This window comes from Chrysochloris asiatica, unplaced genomic scaffold (assembly GCF_000296735.1).
Source record: "Chrysochloris asiatica unplaced genomic scaffold, ChrAsi1.0 scaffold00182, whole genome shotgun sequence".
Lineage (NCBI taxonomy): Eukaryota > Metazoa > Chordata > Mammalia > Afrosoricida > Chrysochloridae > Chrysochloris > Chrysochloris asiatica.
This window is the reverse complement of record NW_006408700.1, coordinates 5885765-5905069: the sequence shown is the minus strand read 5'-3', so window position 1 is coordinate 5905069 and position 19305 is coordinate 5885765. Positions and strand designations below refer to the sequence as shown.

The 19305-nt window shown below is 40.7% G+C and overlaps 1 protein-coding gene across 1 annotated transcript in view; it reads left to right on the top strand.

The window, feature by feature from the left end:
- Positions 1–14224, top strand: part of PPIL4 (peptidylprolyl isomerase (cyclophilin)-like 4) — a 34633-nt gene extending 20409 nt beyond the window's left edge. Inside the window, exons 9-13 of the mRNA XM_006872060.1 lie at positions 279–345; positions 5488–5599; positions 7567–7663; positions 12919–13066; positions 13943–14224. Of these exons, the coding sequence (XP_006872122.1) occupies positions 279–345; positions 5488–5599; positions 7567–7663; positions 12919–13066; positions 13943–14194 (676 nt within the window). The 3' untranslated portion in view covers positions 14195–14224. The remainder of the gene's footprint in view (positions 1–278; positions 346–5487; positions 5600–7566; positions 7664–12918; positions 13067–13942) is intronic.
- Positions 14225–19305: the final 5081 nt, after the last annotated feature.

Genomic DNA, 19305 nt, shown 5'->3' with positions numbered 1-19305 from the left:
TAGGCTGTGATAGGACATTTAGAGTATAAATTAAGGACCGTAGGCTGTGATAGGACATTTAGAGTATAAATTAAGGACCGTAGGCTGTGATGGGACATTTAGAGTATAAATTAGGAAATTGCTGGACTGGTAAACTGTTGTTAAAACAAATCATTCTTGAAGGAATACACTTTCATGAGTTTAATTTTGCCTTTTAATAACTGACTTATTTTGCTTCTACTTTTGAATATTGAGAATGAATGCTCTTTTTGAAAACTATATCTATAACTTTCTTCCAGTTGTGAAGTTATCCGGGACTGGAAGACAGGAGAATCTCTCTGTTATGCCTTCATTGAATTTGAAAAGGTATGTTACAACATAGATGTGTGAAATTTGGGATTTGTTTTGTTCATACATCATGTTAAAATTTGGAAAGTTATAGAACTTCCAGCCTCTTAGATTGGAAAATTAGGTTGTCCTCCCAGGATGGTGCAAATGATTTGCATTCAGACTACTAACCCAGTGTTTGGCCTTTCAAATCCAACCCGCGGTGCCATGGACAGAAGGCTTAAAGGTCTGCTTCCATAAAGGTTACAGCTAAAGGAAACTCTATGGAACAGCTCTGGGCTGTAACACAGAGAGTGGTCATGAGTCAGAATCAGCTCAACAGCAGAGGGTTTCTTTAGTCACCTGAGAAAAATAATTTTATAGTATTCAAATAGGAGGTATATTCAGTATGCCTTTTTTCCCTTCACATTCAACACCTCTTGATGTTAAGGTATGGTTCTTTACTTTAGGTTCAGAAGCAGCCTGCAGGAATGTGTCTTTAGAACTTTTCAAGTTTTAGACCAAGTTCTTCATATTCTAGTAAAGATTCTAGTGTTCTTTAGGTGGTGATCTAATAGAGTGATAGAGAACTGGGCTGGGTGTTAAGATCTAGATGTTAACCTAAACTCTTATCACTGACAGGTTTAGATACTTGGCAGTTTATTTAATTCCTTTTAGTTCTTACCTTCCTTATACATAAAAAGTGGACACTAGATTAGATGGTCCCTTCTACCTCTGTAATAATGATAATCACATATGCTGCTCATATACCGACTCTTAAGTCAGATTATTATCGTATTCCACCTGCAGATAGAACTCACAACTCTGATTTAGGTACAGTTTTTCTTTTCTAAAAAAAGTAAACTGTGACATAGTGGTAATGTGACTTGTTCAAAATCATGTACCTGGTGAATGTCATACCTGGGATATGACTGTGACTATTGCTTTTAGTCTCTGTGCTGTACATTTCTTTTGTTGCTGTTGTTGTTTGTTTCTTTGAGCTGGGGGGATATGTACATAAAAACACTCATGATATATAATAATTTGAACAACTAAAGGGCACATTCTACAAGCCAGCCTCCTGGCTGTCAGCAAACAGCCTTTCTCTTTCCATGAGTGTAGAGTCCTCAGCTGCTCTATCTCTCCATGTCCACATCTCTGCCTCCATCTCTGGTGTTGCTGCTTCTCTGGATAGCGTCCCATATTCCACTCATGCTCTTCTCCACTGATGGTCCTAGGGTCCTCTACTTGCAAGATTCCAGCATTGCACGAATAACTGCTCCCCTGTTTTGTTACGAAACTTTTACCTTTACAGTTGTGACAGTTGCGATTAGTCATGATAACAATTACTATTGAATCATAAGAATCTTATCCCCATCTCTTTTTACCAGATCCATCTAGACAAGATGAAAACTATTCAGTGGGGACTCTTATCTTCCCCCACACACTCTTAAACTAAACTCCCCCTTGAAACCTTGTAAACCAGTCACTTCATGCCTTTACTGCCCCACCATTTTAGGTAGCCAGTGTCTAAGTTGCCTGTCCCTATCTACCTTGTATACAGTGGGGATAGCATTGATACTTGATGTGAAGACTCCTTCCCTCTCTGTTGGCATTTTGAGCTACTACCTCCATGAGTATTGGTCAGGTTCATCAAATTGTAGCAATTTAATTTTGTTTCCTTTATCAAAAATGGTTTTCTTTTTTTATCTTCCTCTAGTTGAGTTCTGATTATCAAGCCATTGAGTCTAGGTCAAATGGGCACTATCTGCAGGTTTGGGTGTTCTTGTGCATCTCCTCTCACTTCATATCAGCTGAATGCTTCACTCTCAGTTCTAGCCCTCTGTGACTGTGTTGTTGTGCATGGGCTTAGGTGTCCTTAGGTCTCACCAAACTTTGGACCAACCAGCCCTTCCTCTTCTCTTTCTCATTTCCAGGTCAATGGGAGTCTATGGAATGTGGTTGAACTCAACCCATTTCTTCATTGCTGCCTTTCCCCCTCTTCCACTCACCAGTAGACCAATGAGTTATTTAGCAATGTGTTCCCATTTGAGTTTCAGTCTTAGAGGGGGTGCATAAATTTTGTAATCAGCTTGTCAATTTTGAAGAGATATCTTAGCTGTTGTCCACGTATAAGCAAATGGTGAGCTTGCAAATGTTATTCTCATTAAAAAATGATCTGAGAACTTTCTCCTTGGAGAAATGGTTCAGGGATGGATTCTGTCTGCCAAAGTACAAATAAGAAGATCCATCAAATATACATTGATGGCATATTATCTGCCAGGTGGCTTTCTATTGTAGAACCAGTGAAAGTTGGACCTGGTGTAAGCTGGAAATCTGTCAGAGAAGGAAAATGACAGTATTTTCCACTAATAGAGTGATAGAGAAGTGGTAAGACTGCTTTTTTACGATAGAAAACTGATGAGACCTGGGAAAGAAGGCACTCCGGTCATGTTCCAGTTCCCACAGGTGTCCTTATAAATGATGTAGGAGCAAAGCTGGCTAGCACTGTGTCTTGTCATGAAGGAACCCTGGTGCTACTGTGGTTTATGCATGGCTTGTTAACCGAAAGGTGGGTGGTTGAAACTACTACTCTGTGAGAGAAAGACAAGGCTGTCTGCTCCCTTAAATACCTGCCTGTGGAGCACTTCTGCTCTGCCCTGTAGGTTCTCTGTGAGTCACAATTGACTGAAGGACGTGGGTTAGGTTTTATATCGTCATGGATTTATAATCCATTTAATTCCTAACACAAGATTTTTGTTGTTGTTAAGTGCCGTCAAATCGGTACCAATTCATAGTGACCTTATGCACAACTGAATGAAACACTCCTGGATCCTGCCCCAACCTCAGTCGTTGCTGTGCTTGAGTCCCTTGGTTCTCACTGTGCCAATCCATCTCTTTTTCACTGACCCTCCACTTAATTAAGCACGAAGTCTTTCTCTAGGCTACCTTCTGATAATATGTCTGAAGTATAAGAGACAAAGTCTCTCCATACTGGCTTCTAAGGAGCGTTCTGGCTGTGCTTCTTCCAACACAGATTTGTTTGTTTCCTGGCAGTCTGTGGTATTTTTAATATTCTCCTCCAATGCCATAACTCAGATGCATCAATTCTTCTACAGTCTTCCTTATTAACTGTCCAACTTTCACATGCATATTAGGCTATTGAAAATACCATGCCTTGAGTCACACACACCTTAGTCTTAAAGCTGACATCTTTGTTCTTGAATGCTTTAAAGAGGTCTTGTGCAGCAGATTTGACTAATGCAATATGTCATTTGATTTCTTGACTGCTGCTTCCGTGAGTGTTGATGGTGGATCTGAGCAAAAGGAAATCTTTGACAACTTCCATCTTCTCTCCGTTGATAAGAATGTTGTTGATTGGTCCAGTTGTGAGGATTTTTGTTTTCTTTACATTGAGGTGCAATCCATACTGAAGGCTGTGATCTTTGATCTTCATCAGTAAGTATTTTAAGTCTTCTTTGCTTTCAGCATATCTCATCTGCACATGGCAGGTTGTTAATGAACCTTCCTCCTAACCTGATGCCATGTTCTTCTTTATAGAATCCAGTTTCTCAGATTATTTGCTCAGCAAACAGACTGAATACGTATGGTGAAAGAACACAACCCTGGTGCATACCTTTCCTAATTTTAAACCATTCGGTGTTCCCTTGTTCTGTTCAAACAACGGCCTCTTGGGCTATGTATAGGTTCCTCATGAGCACAATTAAGTATTCTGGAATACTCATACTTCACAGTGTAGTCCATAGCTTGTGTTGATGCACTCAGTCAAAAGCCTTTGGGTATTCAATAAAGCACAGGTAGACACAAGGTAAATAAATGTTATTATAACTATTTCTTTTATCTGCTCTATGAGTTGGCTTTAGTAAGGTTTAAGTAGACTTGAAAAGAAGTTTCCAGGAATACAGAAGAAAGTTGATTAGTGCCAGGTTGAAATGTGGCACTTCTTATCTTTAAAGGGCTGACACAGAGATACTTGTATAGCACAGACCTTGATATCACAGGTCCACAGTCTGATACCCAAACCCTTGAGAATAGCTGTGTTTCTGAATTCAGAATTTAATAAGGCAGTTTAATAACACACACAAACATCAGAATGTGCTCTAGAATACCCCTAGTGGACCCTAGGTCAGCATTCCATAATTAATTGCAAAAATATTCCTATAGTACAAAATCCATTGCCATTGAGTTCATTACGACTCATTCCAACCCTTTAGGACAGAGTAAGAACCCCATGTGATTCCCCCAAAGGCTGTAAATCTGTATGGAATCTTTCTCTTGTGGAGCAACTGGTGGGTTTGAACTGTCGACCTTTAGGATAGCAGCCACAGCAGTTAACCACTGTGCCCCCAATAAGCCATATTTCTATGGACTCCGAATATTCATGTGAAGTGAGATGAGCAAAAGTTATGAAAATAAGTTTCAGTTTTGAGGATGTTTCTGGATTTTGGAATTCCATAAAAGGGATTGGAGACTTGTCTAAAGTAACCTGTACATATGTCCACCTCCTCAGGTTATCTGTTTCAGTCAGGACTCTGACCCTTGCCATGTGTGATCTTTGGCACCTGTACCTTTTAAGCTTTTTTTCTCATCAGGAAAATGGAGATGACTTTTAATAGATCGCACCTCTGAGAGTTACTGTTAGGATCAATTGAGATAACACATGCAGATCAGAAGTAATAGCACACACTGTGCATTCAGAACTAGTTTTAGTAATGCCAGACTTGTGTTCTCTGTGTTTGATCTAACTACAGAGAGCTTTTCCATGAAGGTTTATGCTTGAGGTTTTGTAATGACTTTCAGAAAGCAGCCGTGGTGCCGCTGTGGGTTAGTAGTGTGACTGCTAACTGCAGAGTTGGTAGTTCAAGACCACCAGCTTCACTGTAGGAGAAAGATGAGGCTGTCTGCACCAGTAAAGACTTACAGTCTTGGACACCCTAGGTAGGGCTGGTCTGAGTTGAATTGATTGGCTGGCAGTGGGTTTTTTTTTTTTAGGAAGGAGCCCCTAGTGGCAATTGGCTGGTCATTGAAAGGTTTGCTTTTGTGAAGATGACAACTGTGAGAACCCTGTGGGACAGTTCTACTCTGTCCTGTAGGTTACTAGGAGTCGGAATTGACTTGATGGCAGTGAATTTGTATGTTTGATTTTTTTTTTAAAATCAGGAAGAAGATTGTGAAAAAGCCTTTTTCAAAATGGACAATGTACTTATAGATGACAGAAGAATACATGTGGACTTCAGCCAGTCTGTTGCGAAGGTTAAATGGAAAGGAAAAGGTATGTTGGTTCACCTCCCTTTGTTTCTGTTCTGTGTTGAATGCTTGTGTGTCTTCTCCCTCTCAGTCCTATCTTTGTAACCCACCGACCCTCTACAGAAATGATATTGCCTAAGTAGGTTCAATGTCTTTTATTTAGAAGATGACTTTTAATTGAATTTCTTCATGTTTTTGTCTGATGTAAAATGCCAAGGAGATAGATACTTCAGTTTCACATATGCCATTGTAAGCACATGACTTATATATAGTTCATACTAGTTTGTTTTGTGGTGGTTTCATATGTTATGAACTCACACTTTAAAACAGTGAATATATACTATGTGTCACTCACAGTACTAACTGTAATTAGTTAAGGTGATGTGCCGTGGAGTCGGTTCACACTCATAGCAACCCCGCACAGGGTTTCCGAGGCTGTAAATCTCTGTGGGAACAGAAAGCCTCATCTTTCTCCTGTGGAACAGCTGGTAGTTTCGAACTGCAGACCTTGAGGTTAGCAGCCTGACTTGATGTTGCTATTTTCAGTTTATAAATGAATGACTTTCAGAGACATGAGCTAGAGTGAGGATTTGAAAGTAGGACCTCTCATCTCACTTTGATCTGTTACTTAAGTGTCTCATTTACAGTGCGACGTCTAGTGACAAGCACACGGGGAACATTTTCTCCATGGTGAAACGCTGCATATTTGTTACTGTTTTCAGTTTTCTAATGCTTACAGTGGTCTGTTTCACATTTACCTGACGTATTTTCTGTAGACGACTTTGTTTCCAGAGCCTCTGGAATTGCCAAGGACGTTCATCTCATCTGTGGTGCTTGCCCCTTCTCCCGTTTTCTGTTTCTATTTTCCTCGTCCTTATAATAACTGTGCATAGAGAATTCACAATCAAAAGATCTCTTTGTATACCTCCAGTTTACTTGAACATTTAATCGTGGGCCCTTTTGTAGGCATTTCCTTCCTAGTGCTCGATGCGGGGAGGGGTAGGGAGGGTGGGCCAGCCAGTCAGGGAAGTGGGTAAGGAAGAACCCTCTCCTCTGCTTGGAGACTAGACTTGAGGGTAGAGAAGTGTCATTGAAGGCTCCTATCTTCCTGGCCTTGCTGTGGCCAGCTGTCTCCTGTCACATCTGGTCAGTGGATTTCTGGGCATGTCTTGTTCTCCCCTATCTGCTTGGTGCTCTGTTGAGATTTCAGGGCAGAGTATCTCTTTTGACAGGCCTTTAAAGCCTCATTTCTCTCAGAAGTATACATCTTTCACTTCTCTTAACTCAGGTTCTAGTCCCCCAGTTTTCTGTAATTTTTAATGGTCTCATTAGCTTTATGGCTCTACTTAAAATACCATATTCATGATTTTTTAGTGAATGTGTTCATTGTGTAATTTAGAATGTGAAAGTGTGGTGTTGTAATACTTGTGTATAGCATTAGGTGGCAGTATATGATCATCTGGAGTACTGGTATGGTGCTGTGGGATAAACACTCGACCACAAGGTGTATTTGAATAGCAAGGTTGGCAGTTCAAACTCAACAGCTGCTCTTTGGAAATCCCATATAGGGTCACTATGGGTTGGAAGCAACTCGACGGCACTTAAGAAAAGCAGTAACAACATATGGCCGTCTAGAAAAATGGAATCTGATTTCTAATTCACGCTCCATTAATAATGGAGAATGAATTGATAGGATTCTTTTTGTTCTCTTCTCAGCCTTCTATCCCCTGACATGTGAATGATTTATATACATGCCATTGGACGCCTGCTGTAGGATCAGCACTGGACTGGGAACCACAAAGTAGGCAGTTCAAACCCACCAGCTGCTCCTCAAAGCCCTAGTTATATATATCAGAACTGACTCAACAGCACTTAGCAACAACCACATTTCTAAAATAGCTCTTATATTATACTTCTTATAAAATAATAACTCTTCCTGATTAATTTGGTGACTTTTCTTACCATGTTCTTTTTTTCTTTTCTTAATAACAGGTGGGAAGTACACCAAGAGCGATTTCAAGGAGTATGAAAAGGAACAGAATAAACCACCTAGTTTGGTTCTGAAAGATAAAGTAAAGCCCAAACAGGAGTATCCTTAACAAAAACCAGTTAGTCACACGTAGTAACCATCCATTTTGTGTAGAGTGCTGATGTGTGGTACATTTAAAAAAGTCACAAAAGCTACAGAAGATAAAATTCCTGACTTGATTGTTTGTAGAGAAAGAATTAGGTTTACAGGCAGTACCTGAGTTTCGTAGGAGACCTGTTCCTAATTGTGTCTTTAAGAATGTGCCAGTCATTTGGACCAGGTGTATACAGTTCTTACCTAGTGCAGTTCCCGCCCACCAGCCGTTCTGTGGGAGAAAGAGGAGGCTAGCTGTTTCTGGAAAGAGCTCCAGTTTTGGGCGCTGGGAGGAACAATTTTGTTCTGTCCTGTAGGGTTGCTGCTGTGAATTGGAATAAACTCGGTGGCAGTGGGTTAGTGCAGGAAAAGGCTGGAAGCTTTTTCACTGATTTAAGAACTGCACCCGCCACAAGTGAAGGTGATTGTGATTGTGATGAGGAACTGTGAGTAGAGATTGGTTCCGAGTAGAGCTTGGTTCTGTGGTTTCAAAGTGAGGGCAAATTTGCATAACAAAGGGCAGATAGGAGTTGTCAGTCAGTCAGTCAATGGCATGTCAGTAACCCACCCCGGGACCTCCCGTATTGTTAGCACTTCTCACCATTTTAGGTATGCTTTGGTTTTTCATTATATTCTCCTTTGTATGGAGAAAGAACTGAAAGAAAAAGTTAGTGTGATTCCTTTATCTTCCTACTGTTAGGTTAAAATAGGTGAATACTTACCTTGCTCTCAAAAATAAATATTTTCAGGTAAGATTAGTGTTTTCTATTTATAGTTAATATGGACCCCTGGTAGTGTACAGGCTGCTAACATCAAGGTCAGTAGTTCAAATCTGTTAGTCACTCTACAGGAGGAAGATGAGGCTTTCTGCGCCCATAAAGATTTGCAGCCTTGGAAACCCTGTACAGGGTCGCTATGAGATGGAACCGTCTCCACGGCACACTACCACTACCATAAATAATTAATAGTGTTTTAAAGTCCTCAAAGCCAGTAAATTTCCTTATCACTGAGTAGATAGAGAACAAAATCCTGTAGTTTTTACAAAAGTAGGCTGCTGCTTGATGCATAGTACGTTGTCAGTAGTCTTTGTACAATTATTTACTGGCCTCCGATTGTGTGCAAGAATTGAATTTCTGAGGCTTAAAATGAACTGCATTGACTTGACCATGCATTTCAAGTCCTTCCAAGTTTTAGGCTAGGACAAGTAAGAAGCAATAAAACATGCTGTTCATGTTACGGCATTTTAAGTTTCTTCACCAATACTCTCATTATAAATCTATCACTCTGCACATTGCAAAGGTTATTTCTTTTGTGCCTCTTTCTGATCAATGGTTTCTTTGTTTTCTAGTCTCTGTTGGTGTTTCAGGGATTCTCTTTTCCCATACTATGTAGACATTTCTTTTGCAAGGATTCATCAAGAAAAGAGATGAGTGTCAGGTTGACATGTTACATTCTCATTTAAAAAAAATGTGTTGATTGTCTACACTGTGCGCAGTGTCAGGTGCTGGAACTGGATAAAGTCTGGAGTGTGCTGGTGTGTTCCTAAGGGAGAGGCTTTCATTTGCAGACAAGTTAAGATGTGGTCTGAAAAGAACACTTGAAGAGATAGGATTGAAATCTTAGAATTCTAAGGGGTGTAGGTGGAATACATTTGAGGTTGAGTTACTAAATCTTTGACACTAAGTTTAGGCTAACCACTAGTAGCTGCAGCTGGAAGAGGGGCAACCATAGGACAAAGGCAAGGAAGTACAGTTTTATCACATAGAAAACAGTAAGCTTTTTCCCCATTATAAGTAGTTCAGGCTGAAAAAGACTAAATCATGTTGAAATGTTTTAAATTCAAGATGTTAGGTTACTAAGAGTTAACAAAGGAAACTAGGCATTTTTGAAAATAACTGTGTTGTCCAAAGCTTCCCATAGAACTTTCTGCAGTGATGGAATTGTATCTCCACTGCCCATTATGTCTACTAAGCACATGTGACTATTGAGTTTGTGAAGGTGGATGGAGGGACTGGGTTTGAAATTCATTTAGTCTGGAGTTTCACAGCCACATGTGAATGTTGTTTTTAAGTGCCATTGACTGAGTTGAGGAGCACAGCTTTAGCCTTTTATAGAAAACAGACATGTTCTTGCCTCAAACAGAATGTTGGAGGAGAAAGAGGAAATCCATGAGTCTTACCTAGCAGTCTGGCCTTCTGGTGCGGTGCTGTAGGACCAGCACTAGACTTCAAACCACAAGGTCGGCAGTTCAAACCCACCAACTGCTCCTTGGAAACCCTATTTACAGTCGCTATGAGTCAGAACAGGCTCTATGGCAAATCTAGCAATATAGTCTTTTAATTTTTTTAAGGTTTTTATTGTGGATTGAGTGAAAGTTTATAGGGCAGATCATCAGTTTTACATTCCACAAATGAGATATACCGTGTTTCATTACAATGATTATAATCCTCTCCATGATAGTCTCCATGGACTATCAGTTAACAGTGTTTCTCTCTATTCACTTTAGTTTTTTTAGAAAAACAAAATACACTTAGGCATATATAAGAATTTACACCTCCAAAGGGCACTTTCTGCAAGTCTGCCTCCTGGCCACCGGCTCTTAGTCCCTCTCTTCTCATGAATCTATAGTCCTCAGCTGTTCCCCCTCTCCATTACCCCATCCCTGCCTCCATCTCTGGTGTCATTGCTTCTCTGGATAAGGTCCTGCATTCTGCTTGTGCTCTTCTTCTTTGATGGTCCTAGGGTCCTCTGTATCTGGACTGTAAGATTAACCACTCCCCTGTTTTTATTACAAAACTTCTGCACCTTTACAATTGTCTCAATTAGTCATAATAACAATTATTCACTATTGAATCATATGGATCTTATCCCCATCTCTTCACCAAGCCCATCTAGACAAGATGAAAACTATTCAGTGGGGACTGTCCCCATCCCCCCTTACCCTACACATACTCTTAAACTAAGGAGCTCTGGTAGCATAGTGGTTACGAATCGGGCTGTAAACTGCAAGGTTAGCAGTTTGAAACTACCAGCTGTTCCTTGGGAGAAAGATGAGGCTTTCTGCTCCCGTAAAGATTTATAGCCTCGGAAACCCTGTATGGAGTCTCTGTGAGTCGGAATCGACTCCACGGCACATAACATCAACAACTCTTAAGGTAAATTGTTACATTTTGATGAACCTGACCTATACTCATGGTGGTAGTTACTCTAAATACCAACAGAGAGGGAAGGAGTCTTCACATCAGGTATCATTGTTGTCCCCTCTATACACAGCATAGATAGGGATGGGCAACTTAGACATTGGCTACCTAAAATGAGAGGGCGATAAAGGCATGAAGTGACTGGCTTACAAGGTTTCAAGAGGGAGTTTAAGAGTATGCAGGACAAGGAGTAGCAGGTACAGAGCACACAAGAAAAAGACAGGACAGGCAAGGTTGTGGGCTTTGTGTCTGAATAAAGGGGAAATGCTGTGGGAATAGTGACAGTATAGAGGACAAGAGACATGGGAGACAGTGGAGGGAGTTCCTTTCTGTTGTACATAGAGTCGCTGAGTCGGGACCTCCTCCAGGGCACAAACCAACATCAAAACAGTAGGGTGACACGGGTTTTTCACCGTCTGGTTATAAGCTTGAGAGGACAATGTTTTTCTATTTGATTTTACAAGAAGGCAAGTTTCAAGCTGTGGCACTGTGAAAACAGTGTGAGGGAAGTGAGTCTGTGCTTGCTGCATTCCCACAAGCAACTGGACTAGCTCTGTGTGTGAACCTCCTCATGTGCTTTCCTTTGAAAACCACTGTTACAGGCTGGTCAGCCTTCCACAAAGTCCCTGTTAGTAGTTGAGATGATTTTCATTCAGCAGGGTTAGAATCACTGTGGTTTGTTTTTCATTTAATAAGGTATTATAGTATATTAGAGAAAATGCGTATTTCAGAATTAAAACAATTACACATTTATGTGATAGTGAAAAAAAATTAGTTCTACCACCTAGACAGATGATACGTTTATCGTATTCCCTTGGAGCCTGTATCTTTTATAAAGTTTTGTGAAGTTATAATCCTTGTATGATGTTTGTAATTTTGCTTCAAACTCTTGTCACTTATAATGTTTCATCCTTTTCTAGTTTTTCATTGTCTATATTGTTAAAACTTCCTTTATAATATTACAGTTGAAGTCCTATAATGGATTTAAGTTTGTCTTTATGATGAGGCATTTTGTTATTTCTAGTTTCTGTATTTAAAATAATCCTATTATGTGTAGGAATCCTGGTAGCACACTGGGTTAAGTATTGGGCTGCTAACTACAAGGTTGGCAGTTCAAACCCACCAGCCACTTCGTGAGAGAAAAGATGAGACTGTCTGCTCCTGTAAAGATTTACAGTCTCGGAAACCCGAAGGAGCAGTCCTACTGTCTCAGAGAGTTGCTATGAGTCAGAATTGGCTCATGGCAGTGGGTTATTATGTGTACCTTTGTTCATTTTAATTTAAAAAATATTCTTAGTAGAGAATTTTATAAAACCTTATTGAAAACTGTTGATATGTTTTGCTTAATTTTCTTGTAAATGACAACTAATTGCCACTTGAAAAAATCCTATGGTTGAATCTTTTCTTGTCTTACATTTCTGGCATTGAAGCTTATAGATATATTTTTTTTCTAGATAAGATACTACCTCATTTTCTAAGTTTGCATTTTTTTCATTACTGAGAAATATATTTTCTTTCTTTTTGGTACTTGTATTTTCATTTATGAATTTGGTGTTGTTGGGCCTCCCTCCCTCCCAATATTTTTTGCCCATTTGCCAATTGGTAACTGTTTATAGATCAGGGATCTTTCCATTTCTCTTGTTTGTAATCCAAGAAAATATGAAACTTACATTTGAAAATATGGAACTTAAAATGTGAAAATATCAAACTTAAAATTTTTAGCTTGAAAAGTTGTTGTTAAGTGCCGCCAAGTTGGTTCTGACCCATAGCGACCCTGTATAAGGTTTTCAAGGAGCAGCTGGTGAACTTGAACCACCAACCTTGCAGTTCAAATGACTTTGCAGTCTGACGCAGTAGCCCACAGTGCCACACCAAGACTCCTAACTTAAAATATGAAAGTATCAAACTTATATTTTTTAGCTTGAAAGTTACCTTTAGCCTCATGGCCTCCTTTGTTGACCAGATTCTTACCACTGTCTTACCAGTGGCTTTCTCATATTTGCCCTTGACTAACTGCTGCAGTGCAAAGTATGAGCTTGTATTGGATGATCAGGCAGAAGACTCAAAATCGAGTCACTCTCACACAAGTAAAAAACACAAAAAGAAAACCCGTCACTGCTCTGAAGAAAAAGAAGATGAGGACTACATGCCCATCAAAAACCCGAATCAGGTACCTATAATTTCCATACTGAGCTACGGAGAAATAGCTAGTCCTCAGAAATTTACATCCTCATGATGTCAGTTAGAAGGGAAGTGAACATGAGTGTGGGTATGTATATGCCTAACACGAAACTGTATAGTAGTCTTACAGGGGTAATGAACTTTATCATAAACTATAAAAGATTGTTTTTAAGTTACTTAATCGATCATTTGCCTTCCCATTGTGATGCCAGCATGGTTTCTGTATTTGTGGACACTCAATTTATTCCTGTCAAAAACAAGTGTGGTTATGTTCAAGAAGTTGTTCGTAATTTAATCTATGTATATAGTACTTATGTTGTTATTAAGTGCTGTTGAGTTGGTTCTGATTCATAGCGACCCTGTATAGGGCTTCCAAGGAGCAGCTGGTGGGCTTGAACTGCCGCCCCTGTGGTTCGCAGTCCAGCGCCACACCAGGAGTCCATAGTACTTAATAGTTCTTGAGAATTTTAGGGAGTCCTGGTGTGGTGCTGTGGGTTAATGCACTGGACTGCAAGGTCGGTTTGAACCTCAAGGTTAGTTGTTCAAACTCACCAGCCGCTGTTCAGAAATTCTATACAGGGTCGCTGTGGGTCAGAACTGACTTCAACAGCACTTAGCAACAGCACATTTATGTTCTTCCGTATTGTAGTTGGTGTAGCACTGTAGGGCAAACCCTAAGACTTCAAAGTCAGTTTGAACTGCAATCATTGACTTCTTGTCTCTAAAGGCCTTTTTCCTATTATGACTTAACGTTCCCAACCTCTTAATAGTACACTTGTCTTTGGAGTTTTGTTAATTGACCATGACAACAGAATTTTTATATTTTCCTGGTTCGTGTATGACTTTCCCTCTGTTTTTTTGACAGGATATCTACAGGGAAATGGGGTTTGGACACTATGAAGAAGAAGAAAGTTGTTGGGAGAAACAAAAGAGTGAAAAGAGAGAACGGCCACAAACCCGAAGTCGTAGCCGATCTCGAGAAAGGGATGGTCACTATAGTAACAGTCACAAATCCAAACACCACTCAAAGCCCTCTGAAAGAGAAAGGAGTGAGAAACCAGACCGCAGCAGGAGTCCAAAGAAGTCCAAAGATAAAGAGAAATCTAAGTACAGATGAAAGATGAAGATTCAGAAATGAGTGACTAACTGTTCAGATTCTGTGTCAAAGCAGTTAAAGACTCTTACTTTTTGTCCTAGTAGGAGTATGGCCCTTTTAGATTAATATTGGTTGTATAAGGCACTGAAAGTCAGTAAAGAATTTAACATTTTCTTTGTATCCATTTTTCTTTTCATTATAAAATGCAGTTTTTATTCTCTAGTTTTAATTACTATAAATAAGTGAAACGTACTTATTTACAAAACTTAGAGAGAGAGAGAGAGAGAGAGAGAAAACCCCATCGAGTTCGAACAGCTTCTTAAGTCCCACTGATAGCTTCTCTGCAGCCTTCTCTTGGCCTCTTTCCATGAGACACCTTGGTCTCAGGAGCCTCCTTGGACCTCTCCTTCACCTTTTCAGCATTGTCCGTTTCACCCAAGCCTTGCTTTTCTCACTCTTCAGTCTCTTTCCTGCACTTTGCAAACTTTGCTTTGAATTTCTGTGCGTTTTCAGCGTTTAGGAAGTGGGATGGCAAGCAGCTGGGGACTTGGGGTACTCATTGGCAGTCAGTGTGGGGTTCCACACCCAGGCTTGGTCACTGCCTGCATTGGGCTTTAACGTCATCAGTGGTGTGATACAGTGGTTGGCTTGTCCCTGCTCATGAGAAGGTGGATGTTCCCTTTCTCCTTATGCCTCAGGAGGTACATCACCGGTACCGTGCTCCTGTCACTAAAACGGTATAATTTTGTCTGCGTTTAAAAAAATTCCTCTTCTTCCTACAGCGCGTTAATTTCTTGTTCGGGAAGGGTTCTGGTTGAATGTCTACGCTTTTGGTGGTGTTCCGAACCTTGTGAGAATCCCTGATGGCTGTCTTGCAGGTACGACAGTGGCGGCAGCAGCGCCCTTACTGCAGGCTCTGCCTCTGGCTACCCGGCCTCTTAGCGGCTGCCTGGTCCTCGGTTCTTCCCTTTGCACCTGGCGCTGGTGCTTTCCGCCTGCCCGCTTTTCACTCTGTCTCTTTGTATACTTTTTAATACTAATTTCATTGTTAAACATAAATGATGGTCTTCATTTTAGGTCACATTTTCCGCTCATCTTGTTTTAATGAAAGATTTCACACCTACAAGAAATAAACATGTATATATAAGATATAAAAAATAATTAATACCCATGTACTCTTCAGCTAGTTTAAAAAATTGGGTATTACCTGTGTTTTAGAAGTCTCCATTATGTTGGCACCTCAAGAAATTATTCTGAATTTTGCTTGTCATTCTTTTGATTATTTTTATATATTTGCAATTTATGTATGTATTCATCAATGAAACATTGTTATGTTTTATATGTTTTTGAATTTTATATAAATGGTATCATATGTATGTTGCTTCTGTAGCCTGCTTTTTTCAACTTAGTATTTGCTTAACTGTTTGTTGTAAATTGAGTGAAGGTTTATAGAGAGAATCATCAGTTCTCCATTCAGCAAATCATACACTTTGTTTCTTCTCAATGATTACAATCCCCTCCCTGCAACAACAGTTATCCCACTTCCTCTCTGGGGTTCCTATTTCTGGTCCACCCACCTTCCCATTCCTTCTCATCTTTCGGTAAAAGCTGCCCTTTTGACCCTGAATAATTGACCTTTCCATGGTGAGCACATTTCACCAGTTTGGTAGCACATCCCATATCCCTATCTGTGGCTTGGTTGAAAATTGGGTCAGGAGAGTGGATTCCTTCCCAGACCTGAAGAGTGGTTGAGGGTCATAGCCTCAGGCTCTGCGTAGTAAGCCTGGTCTTTTTTTGTTTTTTCTTTTTCTCCACTCTACCTGGGACCTTCTAATGTGATCTCCTTCAGAGCCTTTGGTAGAGGTAGCCAGGCACCGTCTAGTTCCTCTGGTATCAGAGTCCTGGAAACTGATGTTCAAATGCTGCCTTAGTCTCCTGGACTAATTGATTCAGAGAAATCTTCAATTCTCATTGCTTTTCTTTCTTCCACCAATAGCTGCACTTTAGATATAGCTGCTTGTAGGCTTTTAAGATCCCAGTTGCTACTCACCAAAAGAAGATGTAGAACATTGTCTTTGTGGACTATGTTATATCAATTGATCAGTGTCCCCGGACACCATGGCCCTCAGCTCCCAGGTCCGGCAACTCATTGCCTTATCTTTTTTTCCCAACATTTTATTGTGAATTGGAGATCATCAGCTTTCAACCAATCATACACTTTGTTTCATCTCAGTGATTACTCTCCCCTCCCTGTAACAACAGTTATCCTGCTAACTCCCTGTGGCTTCCCTTTTACACCTTATTTTTCGCAAATGAATAAAACAAAAATACTTGATGTACACATACAACACAAAAAATATATCTTCATTTAAATGTCCATGGGGCACTTTTTGCAAGCCAGCCTCCTGTCTGCAGTCACACAGCCTTCCTCAGTCCATGGGCCTTGAGTCAGCTGCTCTATTAACCACTGCCTCTGCCACTGTCTTCTCCTGTCATTGCTTTTCTGGGCAGCATCTCACGCTCCACTCCTGCTTTTTCTTCTTGATGGTCCTGGGGTCCTCTGTTTCTGAAAGATGAACTCCTCTCCCCTTTTAGCTACACATCTACTACACACTTCTTGCAGTCACAATCCTGACAACAATAACAACAGAATCATGAAATTGTATCACCATCACCTGCATCCCCTTTCACCAGAGCTATCTGGAAAAGAGGAAAACTAATCAGGGGGTGTTCTATCTTACCCTCTTCATTCTGAAATGAAGCACACTCACGAAATCTTACAAGCCAAACACTTTGTGCCTTTATGTTATTGTTGTTGTTGTTAAGTGCCATCGAGTCGGTTCCGACCCATAGCGACCCTGTACAGGGTTTCCGAGGGTGTAAATCTTTACGGGAGTAGAAAGCCTCATCTTTCTCCCGCGGAGCGGCTGGTAGTTTCGAACCACTGACCTTAAGGTTCGCAGCTCGATTCGTAACCACTACGCTACCAGAGCTCCTTTAAGTGTCGTGAAATTGGTTCCAACTCATAGGGACTTTGTATAGGGTTTTTGAGGACTCCTGGTGAATTTGAACTGCTAGTTTTGTGGTTCAAACTAACTTTGCGGTCCAGTGCATTATTTTGCAGTGCTGCACCAGGACCTTTACAGCCCCCCATTTTTGATAACCAATGTCTAAATTGCCCATCCCTATCAACCCAGTGCACTGAGGAAACAACTTGATCCTTGATATGAAGAACCTTCCATTTCAGTTGGAATTTTGAGCAATTGCATCCATAGCAAAAGATCAGTTCATCAAATTGGAGTAATTTACTCTTGCTCATAATATCAAACTTCTGGTCTAGTTTGGATCAGATAACCATCCAAACTAGGTCAAATGAGTACTATCTGCAAGTTTGGGAGTTCATGCATGACACCCTACACTTCAGATCAGCTGTCTGCTTCACTCTCAGCTCTAGCCCCCAGTGGCTATGGATTCTAGAGTTCACACATCTCCCTCAACTTTACACCAGACAGCCCTTCCTCATCTTTCTCTCATCTCAAGGTCAATGGGTGTCAATGGAACATGGCTAAACTCAGCCACGTCTTCATTGCTGCATTTCCCCCACTTCCATTTACAAACTGACCAGGGTGATCACCAAAGTGTTCATGTGTTCCCTTTGAGTTTCAGTCTTCAGAAGGGGTCCCTGATGGGCTCACTTGTTTTGCCTTGATGGCTCCTAGGCAAACAGTTTGATATTCTAACATCCAAACAGTCTTTTTTTTTTTTTTTCTTTTCTACTGGTTTTTCTTTCAAAAAGCACTTTCTTCTAGAGGTTTCAGGTTTCAGGTTGGACTGCATGTCTTTTCAAGTGGGAAGGTCCCACCTTAGAAGGTTCTGGGTGGGGCTCTGGATTCCACCTAAGTACCCATACTCCACAAAGTTGTAACAAGAAACATTTCTCTGGGCAAATTCTAAGTCCCCTTTTTGCGAATCCAATCAATTGTAGGCTGAAGACAGATTTATAAGCTTTCTGTAATCCTAATTCCCAGTATTCATTTCTGTCACTCTTAAATGTATATCTTACAATAGTACATAGGGGAAACCAACAGTCACAAAACAGTCAAGCCCCCAAACATTTCCCCCTCCTTTACCCATTCAAACTATGTCTCAATCGCTGTATCACAGAGTACTGTTGTTCCGAGGTTGTGTATACATCACTATTTACCTCTATCCGTTTAGCCCAGGCATACCTCCCTAAGCCTTCCCCTATCTTCTAATTGTTCATCTACTACCCTCCCCCTTCTTGTATATTGCCCTCCCCTCTTTGTATATTGCCTTCCCCATTACCCAAGCTATCATGTGTCCACCCTTAATCCTGTGAATTACTTTCCCCTCCCTCCCACCCCTGGTAACCATCAAATAATTTTTCTTTTTGAATGGAAATCTTTTCTTAAGCTTTTACAATAATGGTATCGTGGAATATTTGTCCTTTTGTGATTGCCTAATTTCACTCAGCATAATGTCCTCAAGGTTCATCCATGTTATGAGGTAGTTTGCAGCTTCATTGTTATTCTTCAAGGTTGCATATTTTTTCCATTGTAAGTATGTACCAAAGCTTGTTTAACTGTTCTTCCATTGTTGGGTATTTCGGCTGTCCCCAACTTTTTGCTGTTTGTGAACAGTGCTGTGATGAACATTGGTGTGTATATATCTACATGTGTCCTGGCTCGTATTTCTTGTGGATATATACCAAGCAGAGAGATTGCTTGGTCATAAGTGTTGGGGTCTGACCTCGACATAGCTGTGTTGTTCACGAGTGTTTGGTTTACGAGGAGGGGAGATCCAGCGGCGATAGGGATAGCGAAAGAATACACAGACAAACAGAAGAAGGGAGACAATGAGGCACCCCAAAGCCAGGGTGGATACATCACTGGTGGGCAGGCTTGGGACTACGGCATCATGGCCTCTGCAGGCAGCAACTCACTGCCCTACAATCTTTACTGCATGCCTTCCAACCTGTAATGCCCTGCAATCGTTACTGCAAGCCTTCCAACCAGTAATGCACCGCAATCTTTACTGCAAGCCTTCCAACCAATAATGCACTGCAATCGTTACTCCATGCCTTCCAACCAGTAATGCACACCTGGGGAGGC